The sequence below is a fragment of the Platalea leucorodia genome, assembly GCF_965183815.1.
Source record: "Platalea leucorodia genome assembly, chromosome: 4".
NCBI classification, from domain to species: Eukaryota; Metazoa; Chordata; class Aves; order Pelecaniformes; family Threskiornithidae; genus Platalea; species Platalea leucorodia.
In genome coordinates, this window is record NC_138826.1 from 52,505,160 (window position 1) to 52,524,375 (window position 19,216).

At 43.8% G+C, this 19,216-nt stretch overlaps 1 protein-coding gene across 4 annotated transcripts in view; it reads left to right on the top strand.

The window, feature by feature from the left end:
• Nucleotides 1–244: 244 nt before the first annotated feature.
• ITPR2 (inositol 1,4,5-trisphosphate receptor type 2) overlaps nucleotides 245–19,216 on the top strand; it is a 271,778-nt gene continuing 252,806 nt past the window's right edge. For all 4 annotated transcript variants that reach the window (XM_082310914.1, XM_082310915.1, XM_082310916.1 and 1 more), the window contains exon 1: nucleotides 245–395. In XM_082310914.1, the coding sequence (XP_082167040.1) occupies nucleotides 304–395 (92 nt within the window). In that variant the 5' untranslated portion in view covers nucleotides 245–303. The remainder of the gene's footprint in view (nucleotides 396–19,216) is intronic.

Here is a 19,216-nt window from a genome sequence, read left to right on the forward strand (position 1 = left end):
CAAGGTGACGACCCCCGGGCCCGGGGCTGGCAGCGGCGGGGCGGGGCGGGGCGGTCCGGGGAGGCGGGCGCCGGCGCAGGAGGCGGCGCGGCGGGGCCGGGCCGGGCCGGGCCGCGGAGGGCAGCGGCGCCGCGCTCATGTCAGCCCGCGCCGCGCCGCCGGGGCCGCGCTGAGCCCCCGGCCCGCCGCCGCCGCCGCGCCTCGTCCCGTCGGCCTCCCCCCGCATCGGCTTTATCTTCTTTATTTTTAATTTTTTGTTGAAGGGGGAGGAGGAGCGCGAAACCCAACTAAAAATGAGCCAAAATGTCTGAGAAAATGTCCAGCTTTCTGTACATCGGGGACATCGTGTCCCTGTACGCGGAGGGCTCTGTCAACGGGTTCATCAGCACGCTGGGGTGAGTGAGGGGACGGGGGGACGACGGACGGTGGCGACCGGGCCGTGCCCGCTGCCGGGTGGCGACCCGCGGGCAGCGCCGGTTGCCGCCGCACAGGAAGCGGCCGGCAGCGCGCGCTGCCGCCGCCGCCGCCGCCAGCTGGAGCCGGGGAGGGGAGGAGGAGGAAGCGACGAGCGGGGGAGAAGGGAGGCAGGAGGGGAGCAGCTCCCTCGCACAGGCCCGGGGCCGCGGGGCCCGGGCTCCCCGCCCGGCTCCTGCCGGGGCTGCGCCTCCGGGCCGGCCCAAACCGGAATACGCGGCGTTGGCCAGAACCCGCTGTGTAGAAGTAACCCTGCGCTCTACCCAAATGCGTTAATGTAATCGTTATTTATAGCCAACTCCTTGTTTGTTTGTTTGTTTTGTTGGGGGGGGGGGGGCTTTGTTTTATTGCACGTCTGAGAATTTTTGGCAAAGACGCGAAGGACAAAAACTTTGCTTTCTTGCTCGTGGTCGTAACCGGCTCGTTAAACGTGCATCCCTTTACTTCTGGTTTGTGTCCGCCTGAAGTCTTATCTGCAGTTGTTAATGATCAGATATTTCTAGTCAGACAGGTACTTTCATGGGGATGCTTTTTCCATGAGCTCTTCTTTCACTTTGCGGGGTGAAAAGCTGTAGTTTAGCTGTGGCTGCCTCACTGAACTCCTCCTGCTTGCTTGAGGTTTTTATTAACCTTGACCACTTTAAATCACCTTTTTGGAATCCAGGACAGAAAACCACGGTGAATGACGATAGGAATACTTTGATATCTTTCTCTAAACCATCCCGTCGTTTGGTTGCAGCGACGCGTCCCGAGGGTGCAGAGGTTCCCTCTGATGTTCCTAGGAGAGCTGCAGGAGTTTCAGTGGCTCTGTGGCACGTCCAAAGCAAGCGCGTCCTTAAACCTTTGTCAGTGGAAGCATCTCCTGCGCGGCACGACTTGCAGCGATCTAATTGACGAGGCAGCTCAAGCTCTAGTTAAATATCAGCGTGGTTTGCTGCTTGAACGTTAGCAGTACCTTCAGAATAACGGTTCAGCTTGCTAAGGCTGATCTGCTGCTAATTGACCTGTGCCTGGGTATCACCCTGTGTGTTTTGTATGAGGCTCCCTGTGCCCCGAGAGCTCTCCAGTGGGGGGCTGTAGGGTGAGCTAAGGGTGGTACTAAAATGCAAACAACGAATGCCTAAGTTACTTGGTGTGGTACTGTTACTGCAAAAGAGCTGGTGTTCAAGGTCCTTTATATTTTTTTATTTTAGTATTGCTTCCTATCCTTACTGTTCACTCATTTCATCTGTTGACAAGTGTTTTTCTGTGGCTTGTTCCTCTATTTGTTTATTTTGCGCCTTCTGTATCCATGACTCTATTTTGTCTCACATCTCCTTTTGTTTCGCTGACTCTTGTAATTTTAAATCCTGTGTGAAAACGTTTGCTTTCTGCAACTGTTAATCACTGGATATTGTTTCTTATTCTTGTAACCCCAGCATTTCTTTTTTGTTGGCATAATTTGTTGTTGAGTTGTTTGGTTTTGTTGTTCTGTCTCATTGCTGTGTTCTGTTATCTGGGGGAAGCTAAATTTGCTGTACTTTTACTTTTCGTTATGTTGAGAGACGTTCCTCATTTCTGAGAACACCTGCTTGCCTACAGTCCTAGACATTTCTGCTGTGACCGGTGCTTGTACAACTGCGTGTCACTTGAGTACGTGTTGGTGTTCCCGTGTCGCGGTCTTCAGACTGCTGATCCTCCCCTCATCCCTTGGAGTTAGGGCAGGACATTTACCCCCAGTTTTATAGATGGGAAGCCAAGATCAAAGCTTGCCTAAGGCATATGGGAGCTCTTTACCAGAAGAAATTATTGAACTCAAGCTAATACCCTAACTAACAGACTATCCAGGCTCTCTTTTAGGTAGCTAACCCAGCTCAAGAAAACTACTTGGGATGAGACAGGACTCCTGTGTGCGTCTCTCCTTCAGCAGCAGGCCAGGAGTTCAAGAATGCTGATGTAGCTCCGTTAGCTTTTCAATACAGCTTTTTTGTGCCCTGCTTGCTGGCATGGTAAAGGCAGCCTCAGAGCCAGGAGGCTGGAGTTGAGGAGCTGAAGGCCTTGAAGGAAATGTGAAGTCACCAGTGGAAAACTCCCATGTCTGGTAAACGGGAATGCTGACCCCTCTGCTGGTGGTACAAGAGCTTGGACTGAAATTTAAAGTTGTGATGCCAAGTCATGTTATCTGTGCCAGCTATTGCAATTACTGCCTTTGGACTGGTTGCAGCAACACAAGAGGCAGAAAAAACAACTGTACATTCGGGGAACAAGTTTGCCCAGCTGCACATTTGGTGTGCAACCATTGCTAAACTCCTGCATCTCCTGCATTCCTGCAAGTCCTCTGGTTGCAAACATCTGAAAAGAGGTGGCCTCGACTTCCAGAGGTGCCTCTTGTTGGTGAGGACAAAGTGGGGTAGGAGCGGGAATGATTGCTTGCTTGCTTCATTTGACTGGCGCGGGTCCCTGTTTTATTGCTCTTGCCTGTATTGCTCAGGGTGCCCTTTTGAAAGGTGCTGGGCAAACCAACTTGTCGCTTACGCGGTTGAGTCCATTGGGTAGTCTCATGCAGTTGCAAGAACTTGAAATCCAGCTCAGGTCTAGTGATTCTGCAGCAGGAAGAGAGTCCTGTTCATTTTAAGCTGTCAAAGGCTAATTGTTTCTTAAACAAAGCGTGAGTGAGGCCATACTATAAATAAGATAAAGTGCACAGCACCTCTCCAAGCCGGGGAGGTCTGTCACGTCAGCAGACCTTACTCCTTGAAGAGTTGAACCAGCTCAACAGATTAGTTTTGAGGGAGATTTCTAAGCAAAGGCTGTTTCATGCATTTTTTGCTCACTTGCTAGTGCAGAAATTGTCACATACTCAGTTTCCCCAGGAAATTTAAAGCCAAGAGAAAGATGCAGCTGAGCTATTCAGATCAACTGTAGGGTCAGGTTAGTATCTGCTATAACCTGAGTGTGGAAATCTTCCTCTTGCGCAGTTTAGGAGGTCCCAGCCTCCTTATTTAGGAGACAGGGGATCGGTGCCTCTTGGCCCTGTGTCCAGGTGGGCGTGCTAAGCGGTGCTAGGTGAAGGCAGGAGTGGCTTTCCACGCTTCCCTCTACAAAAAGGCTTTGAGAATCGCTGGAACGACGAGATTCTGTAAATGGGACCCAAAAGGCTGGGGCACTTCTCTGAGCTGGAAGAAACCTGTGCTCCTGTCCTTGTCTCTGACCTGTTTCTTTACTATAAACAGCTGTTGGATGTGAGCGTGAGGGCTCTGCTTTCAGATTTGATCCTTAGTCAGAAGAGGAAACTGAACCTCTCTTCCGCATCTGGGGTTAGTGCTGCAGTGTGGGATGGGGGCAGGGGCAGGGAAGTCAGGCAGCGCTGCTCCCAAGTCTTCCTCCTGTATCCATATTTTAAAAGAGAGCGGTTGCGCTCCATTTTTGGAAGAAGAGGTATAACCACCTGTCTCCAGGAGGATGTTCCAGGCTGTGGATCCCAAGTGGAGGGGGGCACCTCTGGGTGGTGGTACAGGAGAGGGTTTTGGCGCTGAGCATTCTCCATTGGCTGCTGCAGGTCTTTGGCTGCTTGAGGTACTGAGAGTCCAAGCAATCCCCTGCTCTTTTTTTTCTGCTTGGCTTTGGGCTTATTCTGGGTTTGGATGCTGCTCTGAGGTGCTGATGATGTATAATCTGTCTTTTCCAATCTCAAGGCCCTCTTGAGTTTCGCCCCCACCCCTTCCTTTCTAAAAAGGAGTATGCTTTTGTATGTATGAACTGGTAGTCTTGCAATTCAGTACAGAAAAGGAAATGTTTGGGAAAAGGAATTTACATCCATGGGTAGCTTTCTGCCATTTCAAGATATATTTGGTACTGGATTATTGAACTGTGCTAATAATGTCGTTTTTTTCCCCACTTTTGAGCTTTTTAGTGTGTTTTAGCATCTGCACAGTTGGAGGCTTTATGTCCCACAGGAGGTACGTGGCAGAGCTCGGCAATGAATCCAGGTATCTTAAATTGTCCTAGACCAGCATCTGAACCTCAAGGCCACCTTCCCTAGTATTTTGGCTGTAAATGTTGGCAATTATGCATGCTGGGAATTAGAGCTGCTATTAATCACCTGTTGGTACAATGAGGGTGTAAAAAAAGTAAGTAACCACAACGACCAGCATCAGCTGTTGGAAAGTTTGACGATGGGCCTGTTAGTCACCATTAGCAGCTGCATTCCTGCCTCACCTCCATAAATGCACTTCTGTGCCATAGCAGCGAGAAACCTCATGGAACGTAATTAATGGAGCATGCAGCAGGAGCTGCCTGCTAGGTAATATATGGCCATGGATGATGAGGGGTGCCGAGACTTATTTCTAATTAGCAGCAAAAAGTGTGTTGTAGAGTATGCAAACTCGTTTTCTTTAGTTTAATGTTGATTTTTCTTGAGCAACTTCTCTTAATTTGTGGAAGCGCTTGCCAGAATTTTCTTATTTGAAATGAAGTATCACAGTTTTATTCAGGCCCCTTCACTGGGCTTTTGTGCATTAGTTGTCTTATTGAAGCTGGACTTCACACACAGATTGAGTCAGTCATACTTTGTGAAGAGACAAGATTAAGTAGAAAGTGCTTATGGAACAGCATAAATCAAAATATTCCACATACAACAAAGGCTAAAATGTGTCATCTTGGTGGCCTCAGGAATGGTGCGAAGAGAAAAGATGTAGTGACTGATGATGCTTATAACACACCAATGTAGTATTTTACCCCTCTCTCTGTAGAGAGGGGTAAAGAAGGTCTTTTACCCCTTTCTCTGTAGTATAATTACCCCTCTCTCCTACTGTCTGAAAATGTAAGCTATGGTTAAGGAACAGAGTATACGTCCTTTAATTAATACCAAATTTTTCTTTCTTGTGCCAGCTGACAAAAAAAGCCTGAGGAAAGTGAGAGTGGCATAACGACAATTACTCATAATTTAATTCTGATGCATACAGAATCAAATAATACCTAGAAAAGGGAAGGGAAGATGAATTTCAGCTTTCCTGTGGGCAAAAGTACTTGTATGTTTTATTACCTAGGTACTTTATCCTCTGGACTGACAGTACCAGTGAGCTTTGTCAGTTTTGATTGTGTGTTTCTTAATTTTTTTTTTTAATACTGTGTAGGATTACCATTTTCAGAAATACGTTCTCTTGGTTGTCTTCCTAATGCAAAAACACTAGTCTGAATTCTGCAGCTACTTTGAATGTATGATAATGTACCTGGGCATCTAATTTGGCCCATTATATGACACTTTTCAGCTATACGGTGTTACTTCTTTTCTGTGATAACTTTCTTAAGCATAAGCTATATTATATGCATTATTAAATACCTTCATTGGTCTTACAATAAATGCCACATAAGCAGAGATGTAGACATATCTGTATCTTGCATACCTTGCAATTCAATGCATATATCAAAGCTTATATCCTCTGTAATTATCCACTCACATTAGCAATTAGGCACCGCTCCAGCTTTGCCATTTATAATGAACTTATTTTGATGCACGTTTAAAATATTCTAACAACAGTGCTGTCTTTAAATAAACAATGAGACAAAGCTTTCCACAAAGCACCCTTATGGGAATGCAGCAAGTAATGAGCCCCAGAGGGGGTTTGTTTGTTTCAGAAGTTTTACTTGCGCACAGAGCGCAGCTTGGGTGTGTAGGAACACAGAATTAGACTTAATTATGGTATTATGATTTATGAGACTGTACACTAAAATGTAATATCCTTGGTTCAAAGAGCTCATTATCAAAGAGAAGTGGAGAGAAGATTGGGGTTAGGGAAAGAACCAATTGATTTAATGTAAAAGTGAGTCTACCCGTAAGCTGTGTGGTAGTAATGAAAATAAGAGAGGACTCGAATTTTGAATTGAGACAAGTGGTGTGGCTATTGCAACTTCTGTAGTTCTCAGCTGGGCTGTGGGTAGTGGGGGGGGTAGTCAGGAAGGAGAGGGGAGATGGTTTAACTTGCATGACTTTAAGTCTGATTTAACTTCCTTTTACATAATGAGGGGATTACCTAAACAGTCTTTACATGGTTCTCTGACTCACTAGAAATCAAGGTTATCCTGTATTTTAAAAGTGCCACAGAAGAGAGTCAGATCGGTCTGACTTCCCCAGCTTGGGAAGTTCTCTCCTAAGAAGCACGTGAACCCGTGCCCAGTCGGGTGCGTGGCTGTCCCGCGAGGTGCTGGAAACCCTCGGTCCTGCGTTGTTAGTGGTGCGGGCTGCTGCTGCTCTGCCGAAGTGTGAGCCTGTTCGTTGGGCAATAGCACAAAGCCCTGTCCTCTGCACGCGTATTTAAGGCACTTGAAAGTCTGGTTTCTGCTTGCTCTGACAGGTCTGTTAACTTCTTGTACAAAAGGGAGACTCGTGGAGTTCATATGACTTTGATATACTTGATTAGGGATATTTATGGAAAAAATGGAGAGAGGAAAATGAACAGTAGTTCAGGGTTCTACTTTTTTCCTTGTCTGTGTTGTGTTTTGTCACTTATTCAGCGATTCATATTTTAATTGTATGAAGGGCATAAAAACCCTTATGACTGATTCTTTTAAACCTTCATTTGTTATTTGTAAATCTGATTCCATCTAATTACTTGAATCAGTAGTTCCATTGCTATGTAGATGTGTAGACACTTTCTGACACAGGTCCTGGTTTCAGCTGTTGATAATGATGCTAAACCTTGACTTTTTGGACCCAAGGTAGATGCCTGGGGCTGAATGTTTTTGTGTGGAAAGTTTCAAGTAAAATGGCATTTCTGAGAACAGGATAAGGAAAAATGCATTAGTTATCCCTATTTTTAAAAAAAAAAAGGATCTTGCAGCTGTACGTCGAGAGCCTCCCTGAGCTGCAGTGCTGTCTCCAGACCCACTTCTTCTCCAGCATGGAGGGCTTGTCCTTCTCTGCCCCTTTGGAAATTTGCCCAGGTGTTGGCAGCAGTGGGTTGAGGAGGGATTTCATTCAGACCCCTATGACCGCGTGGGCTGTCTTCATACCTGCCTTTTGCCGGAGGGCAGCGGGTGTTATCTGGCAGGGGCAGCTTCTCCTCGCTGCTAGCACTGGGCACCAGGAGTCCCCAGCCTGACCTGCAGCTGTGTGGGAGGTGAATCCCAGTTCCCGGGATTTCCAGCTTCCTTTCCTGGGGGGTAGAGGAAAGCCTCAGTTGTCCAGCTGCTTTGTGTTCCCTATCTCTGGAGAAGTAAAAATCATTTGTGTAAGAATAAAGTAAAAATAATTATTTTGTAAGAATAATTTCTCAGCTCACTTCAAATATGAAACAAACTTAAACCAAGAAATTACATTCTAGCAAGGTAATGGTTTTGATTGCAAACTTGGAAATAGAGTTAAGGAAAGCAAAAGAGAGAGAAAACACAGGCTTAAAATGTACTTGTTATTCGTTTCTCGTATTAGGTATTGCTTGAGGTTTTGAGGGGTGATTTTGGCTGTGGTAGCCAAAGGATTGTGTCAGGAGTAGTCTTGTTGCTTTAATGCTGTTTTTCCACCCATCTGTGCCTGAATCTCCGTCTACCTCTTATGCTCATTTGGTTGCATTTTTTTTGATTGCTGTTCAATAGAAACAAAGTATTGTCTAAAGCATGTGGTTTTAAAACAATTCTTATTTATTGCTTAATAATAAAGGAAAGAGGACCCTAAAGTGTGGGACAGGCTGGGCTGCCGGGGGCTGTCCGTGTGAGCGCTGCTGCACTGTCCTGCAGCGCACCTGAGAACGAGCCGCCCCTTCCAGGGCTCCGGCAGCGCTGGCTCTTCTGCTCGGGTTTACCTTTTGCCTTAGCAAGCTAAGTGAATTGTCATTCTAAACTTTGGGCAGATTTTGCAAACCACGTCCGTGAGTGCTTTTTCCCCTCTTGCCGTTGCTCAGTAGCTTGCCTTCTGTGCCTCTGGTTTGGGGGGTCCTTTCGTGCTAGCAGGAACGTTTTAGAGTTTGGCAACTTGAGATGCTGCCTGTGCTGAAGCTGCCCCAGCCCTTTGTGGGCTTCCCAGGCCCATCACATCGCCTGAGCAGGATTTTCCTTGCCGTGACTTCTGCTGGCTGATGAGTGACCACGGGGTTGCTTTAGGTCGCGGAAAAGAGAACAGGAGAACGGTCTCCCCTGTCCTTTCAGTGCTCCCTCGCTGGCCCCTGGACGATGAAGAGGAGAGAGGGGAGATGGGTGCAGAGGGGTGTGTTGGTGAATGCAGGGTGAGGCGGTAGAGAAATCAGCAGAGCAAGGGTGTTTGGAAAGAGGTAGGTGTGCGTGGTGGGGCAGTAACCGATGTGCATGGTCTAAAAGACAGCACACGTTAGAGGGGAAGTAGGGCTGAAGAGGAACAGAAGAAGATGGACAGTTGCTGAGAGATCTGCAGTTCCCTGCTGACAGAAAATAGCTATGAAAGCTACTGGCAAACTGTCTTATTTCTTTTCAGATTACTCCACATGGCAGAAATCAGCTTGTCACTGCCGCGGTTTACTTTGATATTTCAAATGGTGGAGGTCTGTGCCGAGGCTAGTATGGTCTCAAACAATTGAATATTTGATATTTTTTTTCCCAGGGTTTTTGGTGTTGTTTAGGAAAATGCATAATACTACTACCTTCTCCGAGAGAATGTCTGAGTTACACAGTCAGTTCCTCAGAAAGAAATAGCAGTTTTAAGATTGCCTGTGGTATCTTAGCAATTCTTTGTGTAAAAGCACAACAGTCCTTACTGATGCGGTTCCATACTATTGTCTGCAGTGTATGGCTGAGTGCATGCGATGCCCCATGCTTTTGTAACAACTAAGGTTATGTATAATGAATTGTGGTATTTCGGTCATCTTATATAATAAATTTTGGACAGTTAATTTGAAATGCCTCTTTAGGTTGTTGCTGCCACATGAGTGAAGGCATGGAGTTGAAATTTATATGAAATTACTTGGCAGAAGGCTAAAAGAGCATTATCAAGTGTGGTGGTTATCGTTTGACACTCTAAGTTAAGCTTACTACGAAGAATTATTAAAATACAGCAATCAAGTTTTTGTTCTTTGACCTCTGGCAGATAAAAATCAACGTCATTTAAAAAAATCAACAAACAAACCCTGAAACAAGGCTTTTTATATGAATCTCGAAATACAGAAACTTGTTATGATCCAATGCTTGGACTTCTTATCTTGATTTTCTTTGAGAGACTTGTTTGAATTTCAAACAGCTTTTTGTTCCCTGCACCTGACACACACAAGTTAATCAGTGTTGCAGGGGCAGCTGAAAGCATGCAGTCGTAGGATTAGGAAAACAACTGCTTAAACTCATGGTAAGCCCCAAATTTTTATGCCTACTGCCCACAGTTAAAAGGCAGCAGCCCAGTTCTTAGGGTTTTTCCTCTTTTCAGTGTAAACTTGTGGTGGTATTCCTGTGTGCAGAGCAGAGGCAGGTCACCCGGCTGTGTCTGCCTGCCTCCTGAGGGTGCTTTGGATGAGAGCTGGAGGAGCAGCAGGCGCAAGCCGCCGAGGCATCCCCAGCCACCCCTGCAGGACCTGTTTCATTTCAGCGTGGGGAGTTTTGCCTGGCTCCAGTGTGCATCTGTGATGCCTGTGAAATTTTGTGTAGTTGTATCATCTTGAGCACTATGATGTCGAAAATTTAACTAGGCAGCTTTAGAGGGCAGCTAAGTTGAATGTGACCAGTAGAGTTTTGTCCTGAATCTTGCAGCACCTGACATTGTTTGTAAAGTCCTAACTCCCAGGGCTCTATGAATGTTGGATATCCTCAGCTTCTCCCTCGTGGATGTGGAGAAAAGCTTGAAAATAGGAATGGTCACAAATGAAACATGTGTAAGAAGTGCCTTGAGTTCAGTAGTAATTTTCTTCCACTAACTTAAAATCAGTGCACATGCTTTGCAGGTTGGGGGGGCGCTAACTAATGGTATGTGAGAACTTGAGACTGGAAACAGTGCTTTTTGTGTGACCTTGTTGATCTCATTTTAAAGTTAGCTGGGCTTAGATTTCTGACGGACTCCCCAGTTGTTCCAGATAACTGAAACAGTAGCGTGCTTTGCTAAAATATTCTCAGTCACCTTTTCAATCTGGCTAATATTTTTTTATTGTTCAGAAACAATAAATAAAGAGAGGAAGGAAAAGTAATGTATTGGGAAAGACTGGATGTCAGTTTTGAAAACACTAAGAGTAGATCTTTGTACAGTTATGAGTGGTGAAAAATGTTCAAATGCATCAGTTTCAGTTCCAGTCTTCCAAGTTCCATTCTTCTGATCAGAGAGTAAGCGTTTTAAGGCTACCTAGAAAGTTTAAAAAAAGTATTCCTTCATTTAAAAAAACCCGGCAAACTGCGCTGAGTGAAAAAGGTTAACTGCCTGTTAGTATTCATGTTGATATCTTGGGCAATTTTTGACTTAGGTTATTGCTTTTTGCTAAGGTAGACTCAATTTCAGCCGAATGCACTGTTCTCTCCTTGCTGTCTGCCACTCGTGAGGGTGCCAGTCCATAGACTTCACTCCTATTCCAGATTTGAAAAACAGGGCCCAGTGAGCTTGACTCTAAAGAGAGCTGAAAAGTCAGGGTTAAGCGGAGAGTTTTGTGGAATTTCATTGTTCTAAAACGAGGTTTTACATCAGGCTTGCTGATGTAAAAATCAGGTAGGGCAATGTCTGTAATGCTTCTCAGGCTGAAGGCAGAACTTAGTAAGTCAAGCTTTACTGTCAAACAGGTTTCATAAGTAACGAACTGATGTAATAAATATTTTAGATTTTAGTGTTGCTCTAAGAACAATAAAGCTGACTATTTCGGTGAATACAGGAAGTCCCAAGTTTCAAATAAGATTTTCAGGTATCTTTGTAGATACCCTTACATATCATTGCTGTCATTGTAGCATGTTATTGACAAAGAATATTAGAATACAGAAAAAAAAAATCCTTGCCTTTAAATGGTAAAAGTACAAAATAACATACAAAAAATTTAGTGGAATTTTTTTTTGTTAGTGAGGAGGTAATAATTTATTTGTGTCAGGCTATAGGTGACATTTTGTTAGATATTCTTTTACTCAGAAAAAGTAACTAACAAAATACTGGCAGAGTTTCATGACATTATTTCCTGTGTAGGTGGTCTGAGATGTGGGTCCTAAACCTGCAGATCTGTAGACTTAAACTGCAAATATGTCATGAGGCAATTTTTTAAAAGAACCTGTTGAAGAGGATCCAAGTTAAGATTTCTACTTCCCTGGCTAGATCTTCAGGAGTACTAAAAGATAGATTAGGATTTGATCATGAAACCATTCAGAGGCAGGCATCTGGCTCTTCAGAGAGGGCACTGCTGTGGACCTTGGGCAGCTGCAGGATTTGGGTTAGAGGTATGCTCAGTTTGTGTTAGCAATGGCTTCTCTTGCAAAAACAAAACAAGGTCAGGACCTGGCAGGCAATAAGTCTTGTCTGTATTAACTTTTGTAGTTGAACAGGTTTTTCTGCCATTGAATGTAAGGACCAATTATTGTATTTCCCCCCCCCCCCCCCCCCCCCCCCGTAATATCTAGGATGTAGTAAAACCATTACACGTAAAGTTCTAACACCTTATTTGAAGCAATACTGTCCACTAGGCTGGTGGAGTCAAACTCCCGGTCCATGGGACTGTTTCATCTGGTCCATTTCCTTTCTATGGCAGATGAAACTGTCTGCTGTGATTAGGCTGCTCTTCATAGAATCATTTTACTTGAGTAGAGCTGGACGTGGGACAGTGCTGGTTTGAGTTTTCAGCCATGGATCTAAAGTATATTTAAAAGGAAATATTGTAATAAGGGATGGGACACAAGCAGGGGAGCGACTTGCACAAAGTCGTTGACAAGTTGTGGAATATAACCAGAGACTCCCAAGTTCTGGGCCAGTGCTCTTTTTATAAATGTTGATCAGGTAAAATGTTCAATGCTAAATTGCATCAATGTTTTATATTGGTTTATCTCATGGTAACCCTGGGAGTAAGGCAGTTGTGACAAAACTAGCTAGTTTATTAAAGTCTCCACGTGTCAATTTTTTTTTTTTTTAAGTATATATCTAAAGATGCAGAATGAGGTTTATCATCACAAGAAAAAAAGTGTGCTGAAAAGAGTTTCACGCTTGCTGGCATTATTGTCGTGCTCATACGTTGCGTGGAACCTCATTGACACTGGTAAGTATAATTACTGTTCTTCATTTGTAATGGAGGTACGAGATAAAATCCTTCCTCCTTTCTGCAACCAGATGGCTGAAGCAATAGAAGTCACCACCCAAAGCCCATACACTTGGTAAAGCCTGAGTAAAAGCTGAGCCGTGTTACCCAAGAAGCTTCTTAGAAATTCAGCATTGACAAGGCAAGCTATACAGGCCTAAGTGAGTAGAACTACAGGACAAAAACCTCAGTCACAGCCAGAGAAAACCTGATATGTTGATCCAAGGACAATAAAAATGAGTGTGCTACTGAGCACTGTTCTCTCTAAAAACTATAATCAAGGAAACTCCTGCTGTTTGATTTCTCCTGTGTCTGGGAAAACAAGAATTTATAAATTCTCTCTGAATAAATGATGAAGAAAATACCTGATACCATCTCAAACTTTTCTTTGTAGTGGAAACAGCCCTTAAGTCTCCAGAACTGACATCATTGCTTGTGACTAACGATAACCTGGTATCCTGAGATGGATCTGACTTCCAAAATGGAAATTTGTGACTGGTGTTCTTGTGGAGCCATGGTGCAAGAAGCAATCACAGAAAAAAACTGCACCCTCAAAAGAGACCAGAGAGAAATGATATAATTTCTAATACAAGAACTGGAAGCCTTGCAGATAGAATTAAAGCAATAATAAAAATGCCATCTGAAAAAAGAACTGGGTGCATCAGAAGGAGTCAAAACAAAGAGGTTTCCTAGTGAACGCTTTGAATGATGATTTGCAGGTGAAAGTGAAACCTTTTATGGGCGGCAATTAAAAGCTGTCTGGACAAGTTTGGGAAATGAGCAGGCAATATACCCACTCTTAAACAGCAAGGTGGGTCAATGGGATGGTCAAAAATATATTTGCTGTGGTCCTGATCTGTTTTTCCACAAAATATAAATGAGGAAAGCTTTGGATTGCTTTGTGTTTGAGCCTCAGCAGAGACTTGACTTTAGAAATGATCTTGCAGATCACTTACCTTGCAGATCAGTTATCCAGGTGTGGAAACATAGGTATGAGAAGACACAGGGGAGTTTAGAAGGTGACAAAGTATGATAAAATTTTTTAACTACTTGGGGAGAACTGCTGTTGATGCTTAAAATTTCAGACATTTTCATTGTAATTTATCTAAGGAAGAAGTACACGGTCAGGACTATGCTGTGAGGCATCTTGAGAACAACTTACCATTTGGTTGTAGGAATTAATAGGGCTGTGCTTTCACAGGCGTTCACAGATCTGGGAGCAGCAGGGTGACCTTGATGCCTCACCCAAACGAACTCTTTGGAGGCTAGTTGCAGATATTGCCTTAGGCAGAAGATCAAAGGATTATTTCAAGGAATGACTCTGCTGAAAAAGAGATCCCTTTTTCTTTCCTTCTCATAACTTGCAAAACCTCCTGAATAAGATGCAAAACCTCCTGCGTCATCCATTTGAAAAATGTGTTGTTCCTGGAATGGACTTCACAGCAGCCAAAAGCTTTCCCAGAAGAGTATTTGGGGAGATAACTGCCTCTTCCGATCATCTTAAAGTGTGGCATCCCCTCAGAGTGGCAAGATCAAGGTTTTCTGGTCGCATCAGGCAAGCTTGGAGTTTAGAAATAAGGAGGAGGTTATATTCATTTAGAAATTGTATCGTGGCTTTGAAACTGCTGAAATTGGGGGGGCTGCAAGAGGCATAGCTGATTTGAAAAAAGTATGATTTGGTGAAGTGTAAGCAGGATGTGGAAAATGTTGCAGGAAATGTGATGTTTGCAAGACAGATAAGACAGAGAGCCCCAGTGCAACAGTATCTTCTGGGGGCATCAATGGAGTGTGTTGCTGAAGAGCTTAGCTCTTTTCTGCCAGAGAATTGATAGTTATGACTGTCCATTGACACAGTCATGACTTTTTTCACAAAATTGCCTGATGCATGTGAAGTCAGGCACCAAAGGGCACTGGAAATAGAAGAGACTTTGCTGGATGATTTCTGTAGATTTAGAGTCAAGAGTAAGCCATCTATGGATCAAAGGAAAATTTTAAATTCAAAGTATTTCGCTAGGTCTTTGAGACTGTAGGCTTCCATAAAAGCTGCACTATCTCAGCGTGCCCACAGTCTCATGGGTGTGGTGGAAAGGATCATTATGGACTCATACCTTCAACTGCCTTATTTTATAGACGCAAGGAAATTAGGGCACTATATCCCATTGCTTTTGAGGGACTTAAAACAGGAGTGGACGAGAATATGAATTGTATTCCAGAAGTTATTTTATTTCAATATAAAGCAAATCTCTTTATTATAAAGAAATTTTGGGGTGATGTGGTCTGTGCAGAAGATCAAACACTGGACTGGAAAATCTTGTGCAAGCCTGTTTGGTAACATGGACATCTCTTGGACACATTTTTACAGGGAAGTGTATGGAGTCCAGCGATTGACTGGATGTGAGTGAGACATAATGAATCAAGGAAAATTCAATCTCAATTGCACTTTGTGCCTCCTTCTTGTATGTAGTTGAGATAGATGCGTTATAATAGTCTAGCTTATAGTGACAAGTGCATGGACTACAGAGACTAAGTTCATGTGCAGAGAAAAGAATGAAGATTTCCAGCGAGCTGGTGTGAAAGAAAGCATTTTTTTCAGTAGCTGCTTTTCATCTATCATCTCAGTTTAGTACAGGTCATAGAAAAACTAGAGGCATTTTATCCCTTTAGCCTGAAAGGACTGAAAATATCTTGTCAGCTTTTCTTTCCAATCACTTCAGCCCTCCGAGGAGACCGAAGATACTGTATTCCCAGACTTGCCTGAGTGATGAAATGTCTTCAAGTATCTTCACATACTGTCAGAGCGGTCTCTGCACCTTGGCTGCATGGGTATCTAGGTTGGTGGATGATGTTACCTGTTGAAGGAGTTTCAGAATTTCTATGTTCTGGCTTTTTTTGCTCAAGAACAGGATGTTTTTATGTGATGGTAGTTTGAGGAATCAGATCCCAGTGCTTGTTTTCTAAGGATTGGTGAGGGCACTCATTATTTCTCTTAAAAACCGGTGCAGTTTTTTCTCCCTGACTTTTGCAGCCAGAAGAAATATGGATCTGTTTTGTAAGCTGGACCTTAAATATCTTCCATGAGCTCTTGGTCCTTCTCCATGTAAAATGAGACTGAATTCTTCTGAGTGAAATGAGGTAGGTTATTTAGTCTAGTTGAAGAGAAGAGGGAGGATGGTTTTCCTATGCGTTCAGTGAAGTATGTTGGTAACTCTTTCCATGTGGTGTTTGGTCCTGGTCTCTCGGCTATGCAGCCTGAGGTTGTTTACTGTTGTTCCCTGTTTCCAGCATTTAATCCACTGTGTCAGTTGTGGAGGAACAGGAGGCCCATTTTGTCCCCGTTACTGAGCTCTGGCATCCTGAAAGAGCAGTTTGTGCTGGCCATGGCATGCTTCAGGGTATCTTTTGCACCACTGACACTGCTTCTGCCTCAGCACTTGCAGTTTGTGTGGTTGGTGGGAGGATGTTGAAGGGAAAATTTGAGCAGTAAGGGGTCCACGCAACCCAAACAGTAGATAACAAGTGATTATCTGTTATCACTAAAGAGTCAATCATCTTATGCACAGTTTCTCCTTGTAGGGTAGTTTGAAAAATTAAGTGAGTCTGAGTCTCGAGATGCCAACGAGCTTTGGTTTCCCGTTAGTTTGCAGGAAGGAGAAGGTGCTCTGCTCTTTGCCCAGATCAGGGATTTATCTCAGGAGGCTGATGACTCCACCACTACCAAGTCCCTAGATTGAAGGTAGGGTCTTTCAGGATAGACAGTGCCTGTGAGGAAGGGACTTAGGATTGCATGGAAGAAGCTGACAGGTTCTTTATAATGGTATAGATGTAAATGACTTCAGATCCTTTCTGTAAAGGCTGAACTCTCCAAGGAGAGGTAATGGACAGGACTTCAACACTGCCCCAGCTGGCTAGTGGCTCTTTGTGTTCTGGAGATGATGGATTTTCTTTCTGGAGGCTGGTGTTCCCACCTTAAACTGGCACCTGAGCGGCCAGATGAATTTCTGTGCATCTGGATTTCTGATCATATTAGCTGTAATGTGGAAGCAACTGCTTTCAAATGGGTCTTGGCCAGAGGGGATTGCTGGGGTGTGCTGGGGAGTTTTATCTTACTTCTGCCACCTTTGCTATTGTGTGTGTAAAGGAGGGGAAGTGGGATATTTGTTCCATCCCATGCAGATGGTGAATTGAGCACTTGCTGGTCAGGTGTTTTCTGGGCACTGTGTTGCCAGAGTAGACCAGCAGAGAATCTGATCCAAATGCAAGTTGAAAGTCTGCTCCACAGCTATGACAAGATCTGTACAAAGTTAGTTGGCAGGAACTTACGCACAACCTTGGTGAGTATAAATGCTGTGATACTTTTTTCTAATTCCAGGATGACAAGTTAGATACAAGCTTTTCTTCCATATAAACACAGAGCTTTATATACAAACAAATAGTTATTTTTGGTGCTCATTTCCTAGAAAAAAAAATTAGACTTGAAAAGTAAAAATAAACAAAAATACGTTCTAAAACCTCTTTGGATTGAAGATTAGAAGAAAGAAACAACAAAGGCTCAAGCTCACTTCCAATTCACGTAATTGCTAACACAAAGCTGCAGACCAACCAGATGAACTGCCCATCGCAAGGTGCAGGAACAATTTGTACTCCTTTTAAGTTGCCAGAGTAGCAAGCAGCACATACATGCAGTGGAATAAATCCTTGTCTCTGCTTTCCATTTTTCTAAGAAAGATTATCCGTTTAGGTTTAACCAATATCTGTTTATATCTTAATGGATCACAGGAGAGCAGTTAATTTCCGATGTCTTATTTAGGGCACTATACTGATGGAAGAATTTACATGTGAGTAGACTGTGGTATCAGAGGTTATAGTGCCTTTTGACTTGGTGAATAGTTTTTCAAACCACTGAGGCTGTGAATATACATTTACTCTGCAAACTATTTTTTATCAGTGGCTGCACATCACTGTTCACTATCAAAACAGTTTACATGAGTGCTTCTTAGCTCTCTCTAAGCAATATGAGTTCATATACTTAAACAATTTAGTAGATGATTTGTGCTAACGGAGTTGACTGTTGCTTAGAGACAGTAAGACTCTGAAAGGTTGTAACATGAAATTAGTGAACTAGCTCAATGTTTACTTTTGCCCTTTCCTGTATTTAGGTCAACTTAGTCGTTTTATTGAATGTTGTGATCTATGAGTCTTGTAACTCAAAAAAGTGTCAGGCATCACCTAAACGCATGCTGTTTTATTTCCATGTGTCAAATCAGAAAATAATAGAGTTCTGCTTCAGAGAGGTACTTGGGGCAAGGCTGGCAGCCATGATTTCCAACCGGAGAAGAAGCTTGAGAAGAGCATGTCTGTTTTAGCAGGAGGCCAGACCTTCTGCCACTCAGGCTGAAGCATCTCAATGTCCTCTTAAACGGAAGTGTTAATCAAAATATAGCAGACTAATTGTTTATGTGAGTGGCTGAGATTATCCCAGACAATGTGGTGCTGTTTGACTTGGAGAAAGAACCCTGTAACCATGCTCAAAGCTGCACCACAGAGATAGTCCTTTGGCTGTTTGATTATGTAATAAAATCTGGAAAGGTGATAAAAATGGAGCTGATTTTTGGGTGGGGTGCTGTACTATCTTTTCAGATCAGCTGATAGCTGAGTATTATTATTTACTATGCACAAATGAATAGGGAATCATAGCTAAGACAGTGAGCAGGTTTTTAATCTTAATGTGCCAGGCAGCGGTTTAACTTCTTGTGGTAATGTGTCCAAGAGGGTTTTGGAGCGATAAGGAAAAGTTTAGAATAGTTTTACTGTGCTGAATATTATTGCACAATATTAGATTCACTTTAGCAGGACTTTTTAAATGGGGGTTGTGTACACCAATTAGTTTGTTTAACTTGAAACTAGATGTGAACTTTGGTATGCTTGTTTTGTGTCCAGGTTCCCCTTGCAGGGAAACTGTCCAGTAGCAGAGCAGCCTTCCTGCTGCAGTCAAAGTCACTATGGGAACCAGGGTGGCATGGATATAAACCTCAGGATCTCAGGCTTGCCTGTAATTACATTTAAGACCGTATGCTGACACACAGAGATGGAAGACACAAAGTACCCTGAAAGGTGGAACCCGTTCTTCCTGGGAAGGGCCGCTAAAACGTATCCCACTTATTTATTTGTTTCCATTAAGAAAAATAAAAAAGAGTAGCCTGAGAGAGCTGACATCTCTGAAAAGGGAAACAGGTAGCTTTCTATTGCATGCCTCCACGGTCCCCGCCACACCGGGTGAGAGTTGGTTGTGCAGGAGTAAGCGATGACAACTACTTACTCCATCACCCACTGTGTTGTCACCTTTCTCCAGTTCCTTGTAGCTGCATAGTCGTCTTCCAACCAGGTCCTTTCTTTTCTTGTGTCACCGCTTATCTTGTTTTCTCCCCCCTCACTCCAGCAGGTGCAGGGCTCCTGCCCCCTCGTGCCTCATCTCCCTGCAGCCTTGGAGCTCTGTCAGTGTGCTGTCCCACCGCCTGCCTTTCTCACATGTCAGATTTTGCCCCTTCCCCGCCCACCTGTTGGTTGAG